At 39.6% G+C, this 19714-nt stretch overlaps 1 protein-coding gene across 1 annotated transcript in view; it reads right to left on the bottom strand.

The window, feature by feature from the left end:
* Positions 1 to 19714, bottom strand: part of CALCOCO2 (calcium binding and coiled-coil domain 2) — a 147650-nt gene that overhangs the window by 80021 nt on the left and 47915 nt on the right. Inside the window, exon 11 of the mRNA XM_053697277.1 lies at positions 3931 to 4014. Within this exon, the coding sequence (XP_053553252.1) occupies positions 3931 to 4014 (84 nt within the window). The remainder of the gene's footprint in view (positions 1 to 3930; positions 4015 to 19714) is intronic.

Below are 19714 nucleotides of genomic sequence, written 5' to 3' on the forward strand. Positions count from 1 at the left end.
AACTGAATTTTGCTTTTTTAAAGTTAAAAGTTTTGGATAAACCCTTGTAACGCTGCTTGTGGAAAGTGATTTCAAACATGACCATATTATGGTCTTTGACTTCTAAATTTGATATTATTTCTGTATTGTTTGATAGCACTAAATCCAGTATAGCTTTATTTCTAGTTAGTTCCTCTATTAATTGTGACATAAAGTTATCTTTGAGCATATTTAAAAATCTATCCCCTTTACCTGTATTGCTAGTTTCATTGCCCCAATTTATTTTGAGGTAGTTAAAATCTCCCATAATTACAACACTGGTATTAATAGCAGCCTTTCATGTTTGCATTAGCAGATGGGTTTCTTCCATGTCACTAATGTTGGGGGATCAGTTCATTGGGATTTCAGCACTACTGTGAATATCAGTGCACGAGTGACAAGGGTTAACTTCATATACCCCAAATGTCAAAGTAAAAAAACAGGATATCACCAGCACTGTTGTTCTTTAATAAAACTTTTATTGGATATACATAAAAAGCAGCGTTTCGGGGCTTAACCCCTTAGTCATGCTAAGGGGTTAAGCCCCAAAATGTCGCTTTTTATGTATATACATTAAAAGTTTTATTAACTAACAACATTGCTGGTGATATCCTGTTTTTTTTACTAATGTTGGGGGGTTTGTAGGATGTTCCTAATAATAAATTCTTGGGATTTTTCCCCCACTCTTTATTTCAATCCACAATGTCTTTACATTATCACCGGTGTAATCATAAATATCTTCCCTTATTGTAGGTTTAAGGTCAGGTTTAATATACATGCAAATTCCTCCTTGTATTACATCTATCCCTCCTAAATAAATTATAACCCTCTAAATAAACTGCCCAGTCATCTGAATCATCCCACCAGGTTTCACTGATGCTGATAATATCATATTCCTCTTCTATTTCCAAGAGCTCCAGCTCCCCCATTTTACCCGTCATGCTTCTTCCATTTTCTATCATACATTTAATTTTCATGTGTTTTCTGTTGCTACTTGGTGCTCTTCCCTCCAAACTTTGTAATTTTGCAAGTGTGCCCTTCCTTCATCCATGCTTTGAGATATTCCAGATGTATAATTTTCACAGACTAATCTGTCAGTTCTGTTATATTTGGACTGATCCCCCCTTCCCTAGTTTAAAAGATTCTCTATAAGTGCTACTATCCAAATTGTTTTTAACCAGGAAGTAACTGCCCATAGCTCCTTCTGCCTTATTGAGTTAGCTTATGACACAAGTAATATCTTATAAAATACTACCTTGGAGGACCTTACACTTTAAGCTTATTTCCTAACTCGCTGAAGCCCATCTCCTTCTAATTTTGTTATTTCTGCCAATATGAACCATGACTGCGTGATCAGTCCCAGATCCCTCTAATATATCAATATGCTCCACAATATGCCTAACAAGAGCCCCTGAAAGATAGAAAACTGTTCTTTTTAAGGGATCTGTTTGACAAATTACCCTATCTTTCTTAAAATAGTTTCTCCTACAGCCAACATCTGTCTTGAGTCCAGACTTGTATGCCCCTCTTCCACGACTGGAGGAATGTTCACTGAATTGTTAGGCAGCAGAGCCCTCTCTGACCTTGGCACAGCTGAACCGATATCCCAACATTTTAATCCAATCTGGTAAATCTATTGAGGTGTACCAACTCAGAACTGAACTGTCTCTTCTCCTCACTCCTATTTTCCCTCCAAAATGTGACCCAGCTACTTCCCTGAGTATGCCCCTCAGAAACAACTCCATCCCCACTGCTAGAACCATGAACAACCTGTTCAGTCATATCCATTTCCCTTTCAAGTGTCTGAAAATCACACAGTGTTGCAATTCTTTCCTCCATAACTCTTTATGAGCTTTCAAAGAGACAATATGCTCACACTTGCCACAGAAATATGATCCCTGAAGTGGCTGTTCCAGAAATGCAAATATATGGCAAGCTGTGCACTAAATGAGGTTCTCACACACATACTACATTTTTGTAATCTAGGCCAATATGCGGTAGCTCTGGGCAGGAAGTTTTACCCCTTTGTGATAAGATCTGAGAAAGTAGCTTAGACTATTGGGTCGATTTATCAAAGGCTTCGCAAGCCTTTCAACCCCCTACGACTGCAGGTTCTCACAAGAGAACCTGCAGTCCGTATTTAACAAGCAGCGGTCATCAGGTTTCATCTGACCAGGGAGATTGACAGCTCCTGCCCGTGCGTGATTGGCTGTGCGGGGGCAGGAGGCGGGATTGCATGCAAGCGCAAAATAGCGCTCGTGTGCAATGCTGAATTCTGCGTATGTGCGCCCCTGTCCGCCACAGCATGATAAATTGACCCCTAAATATTAAAAAAGAAAATGTTTAAGTGGGGAACATCTCTACTATTTTATGTTATACTGAGAAACTTAATTCAGCAAAAGGAACCATTACCCAATCTAAAATATATTGTTTATATTTGCTGAAATAAAAAGCTATATATTGATGCATCTTCAGCTATACAATAAATATAAACACACTTTGTTCTGCTGATACATATAACCAACTCCTCTCTGAAGATACAGTGTATAAACCATATCCTGAAGCTACAAACACTGCATATACATAAATTAAAGGGACATTCAATCAAAATTAAACTTTCATTATTCAGATAGAGCATGCCATTTTAAACAAGTTTCCAATTTACTTCCATTAACTAAATGTGCACAGTCTTCTTATATTTAAACATTTTGAGTCACCAGCTCCTACTGAGCATGTGCAAGAATAAGTGTGTATGCATTTGTCAATGGCTGATGGCTGTCACATGGTACGTGTATGCATTTATGATTGGCTGATGGCTGTCACATGGTACAGGGGGAGTGGAAAAATACATAACTTTAAAAATTGTCAGAAAAAAAATCTACTACTCATTTGAAGTTCATACTAAGTGCTATTGCATTGTCTTGTTATTGTAGCTTGCAATTGTTGATTATGCAAATCTACTGTGTTGACTGGTCCTTTAAGCCTGCTGTAAAGGAGTATACAAACAATAGCTTGTATTGATAAATTCCACACACAACCAAATGCCATTAAAACATGACAGCTAATTAATTTAGCATTGATAGCTGTCTTATGTCTGAATGCATATTTTTGTTCTTTCACATCATCATTAATATCAATTTATAACTTGTGAGCAATTAATAATTTCATATCATTTAGATTAATTATAAAATTGTTGCAAAAACATTACATTGTAATCAAAATAATATTTAGATGATTGTATTTAATGTGTATACATGTTAATAGTGTTTAACTTTTTTCAAATTTCTATTAAAAAAACTCAAGGTTACTAAAAAGTAAACTGAATAGGTACAAAAACAGTGGGGGGAAAAGCTGTGCAAACAGGCAAGAATATGTTTTCAAGAGGTACAAGGTGATACATTTAAAAAGTCACAAAATCCTGCAAAAAGCTGCAGAAAAAACAGCCAGTTTGAAATTGTGTTCATGCAGCAGCTTTGAAGACAATGGAATATTTGCTGCTGCTTGCCTGTATATATTGTCCCTTTAAGTGGATAGGAGTTTTTTTTACCTATGAAGAATAATTATGTGGCTCTCCTATAATAACTAATTCCAACTATTCCAACTATTTGTATTTATATAGCAGAATAGTGAGTAGTATGCTGTACTTTATTATCCAACACATTTTTATAGCCTCTCATTATTGTGGACAGCATAGGGTTTCACAACTTTTAAATATTTTAACACAAATAATTACTTAATAATAAAACAATATTCAAATACATTTTACAGTGGTCCTAGAAAATATTCTCAAAAAATGAAGTAAACATTTGGAACAAATGTTGACAGATCCATCAGATATGCAAATGAGTGCACACTAGTATTAATAATTGTCCTGCCTGTATGTTCCCAGCTAAATAAAGCATATTACTTTACCTTCAGGTCAGCAAGCTCCAAATCTCGCTGCATAACAGTGCATTTGATTTCCTCCAGTTTCTGTAGCAAGATTGTATTTTCTCTCTGCAAAAGAAGGATAAAAGCCTAAGTGCCTTATTCACCTAAAATACTAAATATGTAGCACAGTGCTATCAAAGGTCAATTTCATTTTGTAATTTGTACTAAGTAGACAAACACTGGCATTTTTTTTGTACTTTTTTTTTTTTTTAATAATTTTTTTATTGAGGTTTTTGGAAACAGTGACAATAGTAACTTAACATGCATCAATGTACAAATACATAATTATGCTTACGAGTCAAACAAAGAGAACAGCACTACCACATATATAGATAATACAAACCAGTTAGGCGTAAATGATTACCACATAGGAGAGTAATTGTTGTCACATTGGTTAGTATACTTAACATAAGGAATTAGAGCTTCTTTGCGTATATATAAGAAGTGGCAGTCTGTGGTAGTGGTTATATAATGCAAGTGTCTGAAAATGAAACCTCATTTTTCTTGTATATAATAGAAATGATTCCCTGCTTTGTTCTTGTGGTCACTTTTGGACCTGAAAAATCTAGTGAGGGGTGGCGAGGGAAATTGTTTTTTGCATGGCCACTTGTGGGCCTAGTAAGGAGAAGGGAAATTCAGCGGGTGAGCACCGCTATGCAAATGAGGGAAAGAGTGGAGGGCGGAGCCATATATATATAGGTAATTTAAGGAACATGGCGGAATCTCTAAAGTTGTTTAACTGTGGGATAAAATGACACTACTAGTCGTATGGTATTTGGCAGCTTGACACACATATGAACATGAGAGAGGATATGCAAACTTTGTATAGATAGAATATCTAACTCATATGGAAAATAAAAAATAGAAAAACAATTAACCCCAAACATCAAGTTACTAAACTTAGAATACAATAGGAGTATGCTCAGCAGAGGGGTGGAAAATAGTGCTCTAACATACAGTAGACGTGCAAGATGCGTGGTTGAGATATTTCAATTACACAGAAATAACATGTAATGGCGATAAACATAACTTTAAACCCCTAAGATAAGACAAAATAAACTGGCGTAACATCAACACCTGTCACTCAGAGGAAACATATAAGTGCAGACCCCAAATTTATGCTTGTATGTGCTGTCTATAGTAGAATTACTTAGAAAAACAAAAAAAAATGAACCTAAGAAATGCTACGTCTCCTCTTCAGCCTATGTCACATAAGTCAAGTAAGACAACATTTGAGGTGAGACAGGTAAACATAAATATATCATTTGATTGGCAACTTGAGAAACAATTGCCATTGAGTTGTTTCCATTATTTTTTAAATGTACAATATATTCAAAGGCAATGTTTACATTCTCACAGAAATACACAAAAGACAGGAAATAAATGAGTTTTTATGCTGTTATGTATAATGTAAAATGTAACACCTGTCAATAATGTAAGTTATATAGGAGACAGAGACAGATTTTAGAAGGCAGGAAAGAAAATCCTACATATGGATAGATTATGGGCATATTTATTAAGCTCCGTATGGAGCTTGAAGCCCTGTGTTTCTGGCGAGCCTTCAGACTCGCCAGAAACACAAGTTATGAAGCAGCGGTCTAAAGACCGCTGCTCCATAACCTGTCCGCCTGCTCTGAGGAGGTGGACATTGATAGCCAGAAATTAATCCGATCAAATACGATTGGGTTGATTGACACCCCCTGCTAGCGGCCGATTGGCAGGGGGCGGCGTTGCACCAGCAGTTCACAAGAACTACTGGTGCAATGCTGAATGCGGAGAGTGTAATGCTGTCCGCATTCAGCAATGTCTGTCAGACATGATCCGCTGATCGGATCATGTCGGACAGACATTTGATAATAGGCCCCTATATGTTTACCAAGGTTTAAGGAGCCAGAAGTAAAATTTCAATAGCCCTGAATCATTGTCTCTCCTTATACCCTTCTGAGGGCTAGATTACAAGTGAGGCGCAAACGGTTTAGTGCAAGCGATATCGTGTTTTCACAAGCATTTTTAATTCCACTATTACAAGTTGAGCGGAATCACTATTGCGCTGGCAATTTATGCTTCAATCCTTACCGCAATCTCACTTGCACAAATCACTTCAAAAATACATTACAAAGTAGTTACACTCATAGTAACACTGTCTAATAAAAAATTTTTTATACAAATATTGCACAAACAAGTTATAAGGCATCAAAGATATGAGATCTTGGTTGTTGCCAAAGTACTTTAACATTAAGATACATAACATACACATACATTTAAAGATATATTTGTATATATACTGTATATATATATATATATATATATATATATATATATATTAATTAATGTATTTATATGGGGATATATGTTAGTTATATATACACATATAAACACTTAAATATATATGTACACACACACACATATATATATCTATATCTATATCTATATATATATATATATATTTGCATTAGAGCCCTTTGCCATAAAGTAGATGAAACCATGATAAAACATATTTATATTTTATAAAGATTGTAACTATGTATTTAAACTAAATATTTTACATTTGCTAATGTGAATATGCTATGATGTTTGCGCAATGGGTGTTGGGTTTTTTTTTCCAACAATTTTTTTCCCTCATTGACTTATGGACTATGGGGAATGTGAAAATTCAATTGTGCTTGCATGATCTCGGGTGTTAGGTAGTGTTTCTACTTTTTCTCTCTATTGATTTCTATGGGGGAATACATGCATGCGCACGTGAAAACTTAAGTTAGAATTTTTGCGCTATTCGGGTTACCACTTGTGCAAAATGCTTTTTTTTTAACTTGTAATACGAACACTACCCGACTAGCACAAAAAGCTTAACTCTAGCTGAGTTTTTCCTGCTGTGGTGAAACAAACACATACATATTAAGAAGTATCAATAGGCCAGATTCAACCTAGATTTTAAAGCCTATAAGAGACAATATCTTAGAGTAAGAATTCAAAGACTTCCTGTTAGAAAAATCTCTGCTATTGTTATGTTATGCTGTGGATTTTTATTTTGAAAAATAAACAAATAAAAATCAAGCTGTTGAATGAAAGTGATCATAATATACTGTACCTGTGCAGGTAAAAGAAAACAATGATAACTACTGATTGAATGTTTAGAATATGGCTTAAAATATACCTAACATGAGGGAGGGGGGGCGTGTCAGGGCAGCAATTGACTTCAGCCTATGTCCAGGAGAGCAACTTTGTGAGGCTTAAATTGCACTAGCGCTAGCCAGATGCAGATGCTTTAGCCTTCCACGCACACAGAATAAAGACTCCTGCCTTGCTGAACTGATAGGGGACTCATATTGTAGGATTTCTCCTTTTAGATATAATAATGCACCTATGTGCATGCCGCTTCAACTTTTATATGTCCTGATCGGCAACAATGGAGGGCCGCAAGTATATATTCACAGACATTATCCTAATAAAGGTGGATCGTGATCTCTCTCACTTTGCATGCAGGAGTGGGCTGAGTGACTTAATTTATTTAACATATGCAGAGTGCCATAGTTAGTTTGCATTTGTAGGCAATCTAATTTTTTTTTTTTTGCTTGGTTAAATTACTAACTCATCCTATTAGTTTCATGATATAGTTAATATTATGTTCAGTGACAAAGTTGATGTGCTCCCTTAAAATATTATACGTCATTTAATAAGGGGGCGTGCTACCATAAAAAGCCATGTACTTGGTCATAACTATTTGTTTCTTAAAAGACCACTAAATGCAGTAGAATGGAAGAATTAACAAGAGCATAATAAAAAGTCAATTATTTAACAACTACACTGAATTTCAAATAAGCAGTAGATTTTTTTTGGACAGATGTATTTTTTCTACCATTTTCCGGCCCCCTGTATCATGTGGCAGACATTAGCCAATTACAGATTAGTATTTGTATACCCTGTGAACTTGTGCAAATGCTCAGTAGGATTTTGTGTGCAAAAGTTGATAATAGAAGTATATTGGAAAGTGTCTTAAAACGGCATGCTCTTTCTGAATTCTTAAAGTTTATTTTGACTTCTGTGTCCGTTTAACCCTTTGGGGCCAATTTACCAAAGTGCGAGTGGACATGATACAATGTAGCGTATCATGTTGTAACAACCTGTGGAGGTTTATTAGAACAGGAACTGGAACTCAAGTGCAGAAAAGCAGCAGCAAGCACAAACAAATGTCCAGAGAACAAGGTATCCAAAAAAGGGGTGAGGCAAAATCAGCATCAAATAGGCCAAAGGTCAGGGCAGGTGGCAATCAGAGACGTCAGAGATAAGCAAAGGTCGCGAAGTACAAATAACAGGATTCACAAGGAATAAACGCCAGGAGTTCATAAGCAGGATGTAAAACAACCAAGCACTGACTGACAGGCCTGCTCTGCTTATAAAGGGGTTACTGAATCACATGACTTGGCCTCACCTGTTGGTAGGAGTTACCTGAAGTCAATATAAGTGGAGGTGGGACTCGGCGCCATCTTGGTTTCCTCACTCTCCTTACGCCACCCTCCGGCCATGAACCCAAGCTCCACCACGGCGAGCGGCTCACCCGCATGGCGGCCCCCATCTTGAAAAGATAGAAGGACCGCTGCGGTGACCTCGGCTGCAGGCGGAGTTACAGAGGCTAATGACAGGGGAGCAGGGGTCTCAGGTATCGTGCTCGCCACAGAATGACTTTGTGAACGCCGCAGAATAGGTGAGCACCGGCGTATGTGACACATGTCCGCCGCACATCGATAAATGCCGACAGCAATGCCGCCCCCTGCAGATTCGCCGCTAGCAGGGGATGTCAATCAGCCCGATCATATAGGATCAGGCGGATTGAAGACCACGGTCTCAGAGACAGCAGACAAGTTATGGCGCAGCGGTCTTTAGACCGCTGCTTCATAACTACTGTTTCTGATGAACCTGAAGGCTTGCGTGGAAATACGGATATCAAGCTTTATTTGGAGCTTGATAATTCGGCCCCCTTGGCTGCTAAGCCATTTCCCACCTGTGTGCTAAGCTGGTTTTGAGCTTTTTGTTGCAGTTCACGTTTAGAAGTAAAGTTTGTGTGAATAAACTATACAAACTATATATTGTTTTTTTTGAGCAGACCCAGCAGATTCAAAATATACTATTATTATATGTGATAAGTGTATTTTGTTACTCGTGACTCAATACAAAAATAGTATGTAATTTTATTTTTCTAAGCTCTATCATCAAAACCTGTGTGGATAAATATTTGTAGTAGCTAACCTGTCTGAAATAAGCAGAAATTAAGAACATTTCACTGATGTTTTCCACTGTTTTATTGCAGGCATGTCAATTTAATAAATTATCAAAAACAGCATTTTAGAAATTACTGTACTGTTTTCAGCAATTAAACAGTTCTAGCCACCTGAGAAATTAAAATGGGGTACACACAGCACACATTTACAGAAAGTACACTCCTTGGTGCATCAAATGAGGGGCTACACGTATTTCTAGCATGAATTTGAGGTGCGCAGCAATTATTGGAATAAGTTGCATTGCTTAAAAAAAAAAAAAAATATGGCAAAGAGCCATATTCCATTTATTACATTGTCTATTTTTGTGCTAGCAATACTTGTAGCCCTTCATTTTAACGCCAAGAGGTGTACTTTTTTCCAAAATTTGTACTTTATTTAATTTATCTTAGTTTCCAAAGTTTCTACAGCTGTCTGATTGCAGACATAACCCATAAAAGTTGAAAGGTTATTTTTTTTAGACTATTTCAAGATTGCCATGTCTGCAATTAAACAGTTCTAGCAACTTGGAAAATTAAAATATAGTAGACAAAGCACACATTTGTAGAAAGTACACCCTTTGGCGCATCAAATGAGGGGCTACATGTATCTCTAGCACATAATTGAGGTGCACAACAATTAATAGAATATGGTGCTTTGCATAAAAAATATATATTTGTTTTAGCAAAGAGCCATATTCCACTTACATTGTCTATTTTTGTGCTAGCAATACATGTGAAGGAATCAGAGTCTGAGTTCATAGAGGACTCAGCTGCTTCCTCAGCACTAAGACACTTAGCCATAATTCTCTTTACAAAATAGATATTTTTAAAGGAATTATGTCGCTAGAAAATATATAATTTTTATTGCAAAAAAAACAAAATGTATGCTTACCAGATAAATTCCTTTCTTTCCTGGCAGGGAGAGTCCACAACTTTATTCCTTACTATTGGAAAATACAACACCTGGCCACCAGGAGGAGGCAAAGAAAACCCAGCCAAAGGCTTAAATATCACTCCCACTTCCCCTATCCTTCCAGTCATTCGGCCGAGGGAACAAGAAAAGGTAGAAGAAACATCAGGGTATAGGTACCAGAAGAAATTATAAAAAGGGAGCCGCCCAAACAAAAATATATCTTATGGGCGGGGTCGTGGACTCTCCCTGCCAGAAAAGAAAGGAATTTATCTGGAAAGCATACATTTTGTTTTCTTTCTATAAGGCAGGGAGAGTCAATGATTTCATCCTTAGTGTTGGGAAAACCATACCCAAGCTCCAGAGGACACTGAAGGAATAACGGGAGGGAACAAAAAGGAGCCTAATCTGAGGGCAGAACAGCTCGCAAAACCTGTCTCCCAAAAGCTGCTTCAGCCGAAGCAAACATATCAAAATTGTAAAATTTAGAAAAAGTATGTAAGGAGGACCAGGTAGCCGACTTACAAATTTGCTCCATAGAGGCCTCATTCTTAAAAGCCCAGGAAGTAGCTACTGCTCTAGTCGAATGAGCCGTAATCCTCTCAGGAGGCTGTTGTCCCGCTGTCTCATAAGCTAGGTGGATGACACTTCTCAACCAGAAAGACAAGGAAGACGTAGTGGCCTTCTGACCCCTACGTTTACCTGCATAGATGACAAACAAAGATTAAGATTGTCCGAACTCCTTAAAAACCTGAAGGTAAAATCTCAAGGCACGAACCACATCTAGATTGTGAAGCAAACGTTCCTTCACTGAGGAAGGATTGCGACACAAGGAAGGAACAACAATCTTTTGATTAATGTTCCGATCTGACTTAGAAAGGAAACCTAACTTAGTACGTAAAACCGTCTTATCAGCGTGAAAAACAAGGTAAGGGGGATCACATTGCAAGGCAGAAATCTCCAAGACCCTGCGAACAGAGGCAATAGCCAACAGAAACAGAACCTTCCAGGACAACAGTTTAATGTCAACAGTATGCATTGGCTCAAACGGAGCCTGCTGCAACACACAAAGAACAAGGTTAAGACTCCAAGGCAGAGCCACCCTTCTAAACACAGACCTAAACCTAGTCAGGGCCTTAACAAAGGACTGCACATCCGGAAGCTCAGCTAATCTATTGTGCAGCAACATCGACAGGGCCGATATCTGTCCCTTCAGGGAGCTAGCAGATATGCCCTTCTTCAGTCCATCCTGGAGAAAGGATAAAATTATGGCAACAATAACCTTATGCCAAGAAAAACCACGCTCTTCACACCAGTGCAGATAAGTCCGCCACACTTTATGGTAGATGTGTCAAGTAACCGGCTTACGAGCTTGAATCAAAGTGTCAATAACACTCTTAGAGAAACCTCTCTTGGCTAAGACTAAGCGTTCAATCTCAACGCAGTCAGTCTCAGAGAATATAGATTTTGATGTAGGAAGGGACCCTTTAGTAACAGGTCCCTGCGACAGGGTAACCTCCATGGAGGAGATAAGGACATCCCCACCAGATCCGCAAATCAAGTCCTTCGCGGCCAGGATGGAGCAATTAGAATCACTGGTGCTTGCTCCTGCTTGATCCGAGTCACCACACGGGGGAGAAGAGGTAATGGAGGAAATAGATAAGAGTCTGAACCTCCAGGGAACCGCTAGAGCATCTATTAGTTCTGCTTGAGGATCCCTCAATCTTGACCCGTATATGGGTAGTTTGGAATTTAGACGGGAGGCCATGAGGTCTATCTCCGGCATCCCCCATCTGGAGCATATCTCTGCAAATACCTCGGGGTGGAGAGACTGTTACAGAAGCATTAGTTATTTTGTTGTGAAGAAACTTATTTCCCAGCAGCAATGCCTGAACCAGCCAAGCCAGCGCCTAAGAAGGGCTCCAAGAAAACTGTAACAAGTATCATTTCATAAAGGGTTAACTCTGTTCAGTTTTGAGAAAACTATTTTCTGAGGCAGGTTTCCTAGCATATTGTGTACTGTAATTAAGTTTGTGATAAGCATTCACTGCTAGGTGATAAGAAGGACTCAATTGTTTTCTTGTGTGTACTTGTTATCTGCGGTGGCCTGTCCAAGGGCTTTGTCTAAATGTGTGATGGGGGATTTTATGCTTCCCCCCCTGGGAGTGCCCTGTGTGCATGTAACCTAAATAAAAAGCAGGCTGGGCATCCCAGTCCTCAGTTCTTGGTTGTCCCTCAATCGCAGCGTTGACTCGTTTTTGTGGGCAGAAGGGTATCCTAGCTGTACTACAGCTAAGGGGGATTATTCTACATTTGCGAGACTCATATAGAATACTATGGAAAGCAGTTTCTCCCCTCTTCAGCAATAGGAATCCAGGCTACTAAGCGGTCCATCTCTCAGCGAGACTAAGGGTAACCGTAACAGAGACCATTCCCCCGGGAGAAAAAATTGACTGCTGATGAAGTCTGCTTCCCAGTTGTCCACACCCGGAATGTGGATCGCTGACAGCATACAGTTGTGGGACTCCGCCCATTCCAGGATCTGAGAAACCTCTCTCATCGCTAAGGAACTCCTCGTTCCTCTCTGATGGTTGATGTAGGCTACCAAAGTTATATTGTCCGATTGGAACCTGATAAACTGGGATGAACCCAGAAAGGGCCAAGTCTTCAGGGCATTGAATATTGCCCAAAGTTCCAAGATATTGATCGGCAACGTGGACTCCTGGCACCCCAAATGGCTCCCCAGCCGGATAAACTTGGATCTGTAGCCACAATCTCCCAGGACGGTCTCAAGAAGCACGTGCCTTGGGACAGGTGATCTTGACAAAGCCACCAAGAGAGCAAAATCTCTCGACAGGCTGTCCAGTATTACCTGTTGGGACAGGTCTGAATGGTGCCGTTCTATTGTCTCAGCATGCATAGTTGTAAGGGTCTGAGATGGAATCTGGCAAAGGGAATGATGTCCATACAAGACACCATGAGGCCAATCGCCTCCATACACTGGGCCACCGAAGGACTTCGGAATGCCTGGAGGGCAAGGCAAGCTGATGTTAGTTTGCAACATCTCTGATCCGTTAGAAAGATCTTCATGGATACTGAGTCTATAACTGTACCCAGGTATGTGGAGTAAGAGAACTCTTTTCCAAGTTTATCTTCCATTCATGTGACCGAAGAAGACTTAGAAGGAATTCCGAGTGCTCCCTTGCTAGATAAAAAGATGGTGCCTGTACCAAGATATCATCATGGTAAGGTGCTACTGCGATACCTTGTGTTCTGGCAACCGCTAGGAAATCTCCCTGAACCTTCGTAAATATTCTTGGAGCAGTAGCTAAGCCAAACAAAAGTGCTATGAACTGGAAGTGTTGGTTCAGAAATGCAAACCTCAGGAATTGAAAATGTTCCCTGTGTATCGGAATGTGAATGTATGCATCCTTCAGGTCTATGGTAGTCATAAACTGTCCTTCCTGAACCAGAGGAAGGATTGATCTTATTGTCCCCAGGATGGGACGCTTAGAAATTTGTTTAGACACTTCACGTCCAGAATTGGACAAAAAGTTCCCTCCTTCTTGGGAACCACAAAGAGGTTTGAATAGAACCCCAGACCTCTTTCTGATGCAGGTACCGGGACAATTACTCCTAAAGAGACTAGGTCCCGTAAGCAACCTAAAAAGCAGTCCTCTTCTCTGGTCTTGTAGAAAGTCTGGAGAGAAGGAATCTGCCCCTGGGTGAATGGGACTTGAATCCTATCCGGTATCCCTGAGATATACGACCTCCAGAACCCAAGGGTCCTGAATATCCTGAAACAAAGCATCTGAGAAAAACAATAATCTTCCCCCCTACTTGATCCGATCCCTGATCAGGGGCCGCCCTTTCATGCCGACTTGTTATCGGCGGGCTTCTTTGTCAGTTTGGACTGAGCCGGCTTCCAAGTACCCTTGGGCTGCTCGGGCTTGGATGAGGATCGAGATCTTTGGGACTTGACAAACGAAAGAAACGAAAATTTGACGACTGTCGTCCCTTAGGTCTGTTCTTCTTATCCTGTGGCAGGAAGTCTCCTTTCCCTTCGGTAACCATTGAAATGATGAAGTCCAGATCTGGTCCAAATAAGATCTTCCCCTTGAAGGGGAGAGAAAGTAACCTGGATTTAAAAGTCATATCCGCAGACCAAGACTTTAACCAGAGAGCCCGGTGGGCTAGAACCGCAAAACCTGAAGCCATTGCATTCAGGCGTATAATTTGCATATTCACATCACAGATGAAGGAGTTAGCAATTCTTAATACCTTAATTTTCTCCTGAATATCCTAGAGGGGAGATTCCACTTCAATAAATTCAGAGAGTCGCACCAGTAGGCAGCTGCTCACGCCACCGCGGCTACTGCTGCCGCAGGTTGGAATAAAAATCCTTTGTGTTGGAACATTCTCCTCAGGAAAGTTTCCAACAGGCTCTCTAAAGGACGAACTATCCTCAAGGGGGATAGTAATACGCTTAGCTAGCGTCAAAATGGCGCCATCCACCTTAGGTATGGAACCCCACAATTCTATTTGAGAGTCAGGGATCGGGAAAAATTTCTTAAAAGTTGCCGAGGGAGAAAAGGAAGTTCTGATTCTTTGTTATTCGTTAATAATAATGTTTGCCATACGAACTGGTACAGGAAAGTCTGTGGGACCTTCCTGTCTTCGTAGACCCTGTCTAACTTAGGGATCTAAGGTTCCTCAAGTAGCTTAGCCTCTGGAACCTCTAGCGTAGACAGGACCTCCTTTATTAAAAAATGCAAATGTTCAATTTTGAATCTAAAGGAGGGTTCCTCCGCCGGAGGAGACTTAGTAACAGACATCTCCGACTCAGAAAGTTCACCCTCTGACGCTACAGATAGCTGAGAAATCCTGCTAGATCCGATAGGAATTTAGATGACTAAGTCGGGAGAACTAGGTTTAACCTTTCTCTTACATTTCCCAGAGATAGGTAGGGCACTCAGGGCCGCAGACACCGCCGATTGTAGCTGCGCGGTAAAGTCAGCAGGAAAAAGCCCCCCTCCAGATGGAGAATTAGCTGTGCTGCGGGGAACTGCATGTGAAGCGGTTTGAGTAGACAGGGCAGAAATCTCTCGGGTCATAGAATCCTGATCGGTTGATGGCTTAGAGGGACTAATTGCGCTATGGGTATTGGCAGACTTAGCTCCCTTCTTAGACTTTAAAACAGTGCTTAGGCATTTGGAACAGAATTGAGCAGGCGGGCAAACCACAGCCTCCTCACAATATAAACAGGTATTATTCACTACAGAAGGAGTCCTCCATAGCTTTGGTATGTAATTCCACAGATGGAGTAAAAAACGTTACAAAAAAAAACTTAAATTATGCTTACCTGATAATTTTCTTTTCTTCAGATGGAAAGAGTCCATAACTGCATTCATTACTTTTGGAAATTTAGAACCTGGCCACCAGGAGGAGGCAGACACCCCAGCCAAAATCTTAAATACTCCTCCCACTTCCCTCATCCCCCAGTCATCAAGTAAGCATAATTTAAGTTTTTAATTCATAAATGGAAAGAGTCCACAGCTGCATTTATTACTTTTGGGAAAACAATACCCAAGCTATAAAGGACACTGAAAGCAAAAACGGGAAGGTACAAGAGGCGGCCCATTCTGAGGGTACATGGCCTGAAAACCCCTACCCAACAAAATCCCGCTTCGTCCGAAGCCAAGAACAACTTTGAAAAAAAAAGGAAAAGGCCCAAGGACACTGACCCGCAGATAGTCCACAGCCTTGCTAGACACCGTAGGAACTAGACTCGACTGCGTCAACAGCCTCCAAGAGACCATGTCCCCAGCAGTCGGTCTCCAAACAACAGACCCCCTTACTAAAGAAAGGGAACAAACTACCATATCCTTCCACAAGAAGAAAAGTCACGGAGAAAACATGATTGCACTTGTAAAGCGCGGCTAATCCCCCTTAAGGGACTTAAGGCGCTGCTAATTTTATCAACCTCAAAAGGAGGAAAGGCTGAGTAGACCTCGCCGGGGATCGAACTTGCAACCCTCAGTTTGCTACAGTGCAGTGTAGCCACAGTGCATTAGTATGCTGAGCTAGCTGTATTTTTTTTCCATTATTTGATGCCAGATTGATGCAGGCTGATACACTTGCTGCTGGATTTTATCTGGGAATCCATCTATACTCTTGCATCAGTTTTGGGAGCTATCTTATTTGCTAAAACCTTTGAAACAGTCAGCTGGGCGGCTGAGAAGTCCCAGTCTGTGTATATTGCACCTGGAGGTGCTTTGCTACATGTAAGTGTGCATATTCCCTGGATACACATATATTTGTACAAACTGTACTAGGCTATGTTGGCTCTATATCCTCCCCTTTAGGAACCAGGAGGACCTCACTGGTGAAGAAGTACTACAGAATTATCTCTGCGTCTGTTCAGTTTGCTAGGCAACTGTGAGGTTCCAGTCTGCTTCCTTGCACTTTTTGGTGCTATTCGTTTGTGAGTATTAGTCTTACATATTTCGCTTGTCCCTTGGTATTGTGGTATTAGGCCATTGGGCGCCTCTGTGTTTCTTTTTTCAGAACATCTGTTATCATCAGGATTTTGACCCCCCTTGACAGAGAGCTGACCTTTGCAATCATCTGGAGCTATTGTGACTTACAGGATATCATTTAGTTATTGGACATTTATTGTGTTTCCAGTCACAAGGTTATATATATATTTTATTTTTTTTTCCCTCTGATTGGAACAACCAATAGAATGCGACCTCAATCCTATTGACTGTTCCAATCAGCCAATAGGATTGAAGTTAAATAGGATTTTTTCTACCTTAATTCCGATTGGCTGATAGAATTCTATCAGCCAATCGGAATTGAAGGGACGCCATCTTGGATGACGTCATTTAAAGGAACCTTCATTCAGTCGTCGGATGAAGAACGAAGAGGATGCTCCGCGTCGGATGTCTTGAAGATGGACCCGCTCCGCGCCGGATGGATGAAGATAGAAGATGCCGTCTGGATGAAGACTTCTGCCCGTCTGGAGGACCACTTCGCCCGGCTTCGTTGAGAACTTCAGCCCGTTTGGGTGAAGACTTCTCAAGGTAGGGTGATCTTCAAGGGGTTAGTGTTAGGTTTTATTAAGGGGGGATTGGGTGTGTGGGTGGTGGGTTTAAATGTTGGGGGGGGTAGTGTACTTTTTTTACAGGTAAAAGAGCTGATTACTTTGGGTCAATGCCCTGCAAAAGGCCCTTTTAAGGGCTATTTGTAATTTAGTATAGCGTAGGGCTTTTTATTATTTTGGGGGCTTTTTTATTTTATTAGGGGGATTAGATTAGGTGTAATTAGTTTAAAAAACTTGTAATTATTTTATTATTTTCTGTAATTTCGAGTTTGTTTTTTTCGTACTTTAGATAATTGTATTTAATTGTAGTTAATTTAGGGAATTAATTTAATTATAGTGTAGTGTTAGGTGTAATTGTAACTTAGGTTAGGTTTTATTTTACAGGTAAATGTGTATTTATTTTAACTAGGTAGCTATTAAATAGTTAATAACTATTTAATAACTATTGTACCTAGTTAAAATAAATACAAAGTTGCCTGTAAAATAAAAATAAACCCTAAGATAGCTACAATGTAACTATTAGTTATAGTGTAGCTAGCTTAGGGTTTATTTTATAGGTATTTAGTTTTAAATAGGAATAATTTAGTTAACTGTAGTTATTTTATTTAGATTTATTTAAATTATATTTAAGTTAGGGGGGTGTTAGGGTTAGACTTAGATTTAGGGGTTAATAACTTTAATATAGTGGAGGCGACGTTGGGGGCGGCAGATTAGGGGTTAATAAGTGTAGGTAGGTTGTGGCGACATTGGGGGTGGCAGATTAGGGGTTAATAAATATAATGTAGGTGTCGGCGATGTTGGGGGCAGCAGATTAAAGGTTCATAAGTATAATGTAGGTGGTGGCGGTGTCCGGAGCGGAAGATTAGGGGTTAATAATATAATGCAGGTGTTGGCGATGTAAGGGGCGGCAGATTAGGGGTTAATAAATGTAAGATTAGGGGTGTTTAGACTCGGGGTTCATGTTAGGGTGTTAGGTGTAGACATAAAAAGTATTTCCCCATAGGAATCAATGGGGCTGTGTTAGGAGCTGAACGCTGCTTTTTTGCAGGTGTTAGGTTTTTTTCAGCCGGCTCTGCCCCATTGATTCCTATGGGGAAATCGTGCACGAGCACGTTTAGCCAGCTCACCGCTACCGTAAGCAGCGCTGGTATTGAGGTGAGATGTGGAGCAAAATTTTGCTCTCCGCTCACTTTTCTGCGGCTAACGCCGGTTTCTAAAAACCCGTAATACTAGCGTTGTCTGTAGGTGAGCGGTGAGCATAAACTGCTCGTTAGCACCGCACACCATTACCGACAAAACTCGTAATCTAGGCGAAAGTTTGTGATAAAGTTAACAATATTTTTAATATGTTCACATTTAGCGGCGAAACAGTGTCCTAAAATATACCAAAATGGGCCTAGATTAGCACCTTGGGTTGTCTACTTAAAAGTAATCTATAGTTTTGATAGGTAAATAAAAAAAACAAGGCTCTATTTCTGTTTAAATAGAGGGATAGCAAAGATGCTAAAAAAATCTTTGGTATTTTGGGCAAGTTTTTCTCTGAAATTCCCAGTAGTAAAGGGGTTAAATGTTGTACTTTCACTCGCCTTACTTTCTCCATTCCAGGATTTTGTTATCTGTTTGAGATGGAATCTGACTATGATCCCCCTGGTTTACATGTTTCTATATACCTTTCACAATTTACCAGTCTCCCTGGTATACCTCTACCATCTTCCTCCTTTCTGGTAGTCACCCTAACCCTTTATCTACCTTTTCTGCAAACTGAACTGAATAATGTTGTGTATATTGTGTACAGTGACATGAAATATGTATAAAAAAACTGGTTTGAAATACGTTAATAATTGACATTATTAATACTATTTTAGTGTTACTGGGGGAATAGGAAGTGTATAATGTGGTATATATCCTATGTCGCAAATACAGCACTTGTATAATAATTAGGTAGTGGGAGGCAGGTTACTACAGTGTATTAATTCATTCACATGGTTGCAGCAGAAGATAAATGTCTCACTATTCTGTAATTACCATGGTTGATTGAAAGGAGGTAAAATTAACATACTAATAAGGAAGGCTGTAGAAGCCAATGAAACGTAATACTGTTAAAATAAGGGGCACCACATGACATTTTAAATAAACATATTAAATTATTCATTTTCAGAAAACAATTCCCTTTAACTCATTCCCTGACAGAAAGGTCTCTCTATGAACCAAAGGGTTAATACCCTCTGGAGCATTTTCCCAAATCTGGAAGATAGCCAATCTCAGTTAAAAAAAAAAACAAGTACTAGGCACAAAAGGTATCTGAAGTTGGCTTCATAGCAGTGATGGTTTCATTTCTAGTGCAATCAATGAACCAATTAAATTTGGGTTTTTTTTGTGTTTTTTTAAAGATAGTATAGACAAAATTAAACTTTTATGATGGGGATAGAGCATGCAATTTTAAGCAACTTTCTAATTTACTACTATTATCAGATTTTCTTTGTATCTTTATTTATCA

This window comes from Bombina bombina, chromosome 1 (assembly GCF_027579735.1).
Source record: "Bombina bombina isolate aBomBom1 chromosome 1, aBomBom1.pri, whole genome shotgun sequence".
In the NCBI taxonomy this organism is placed as follows: domain Eukaryota; kingdom Metazoa; phylum Chordata; class Amphibia; order Anura; family Bombinatoridae; genus Bombina; species Bombina bombina.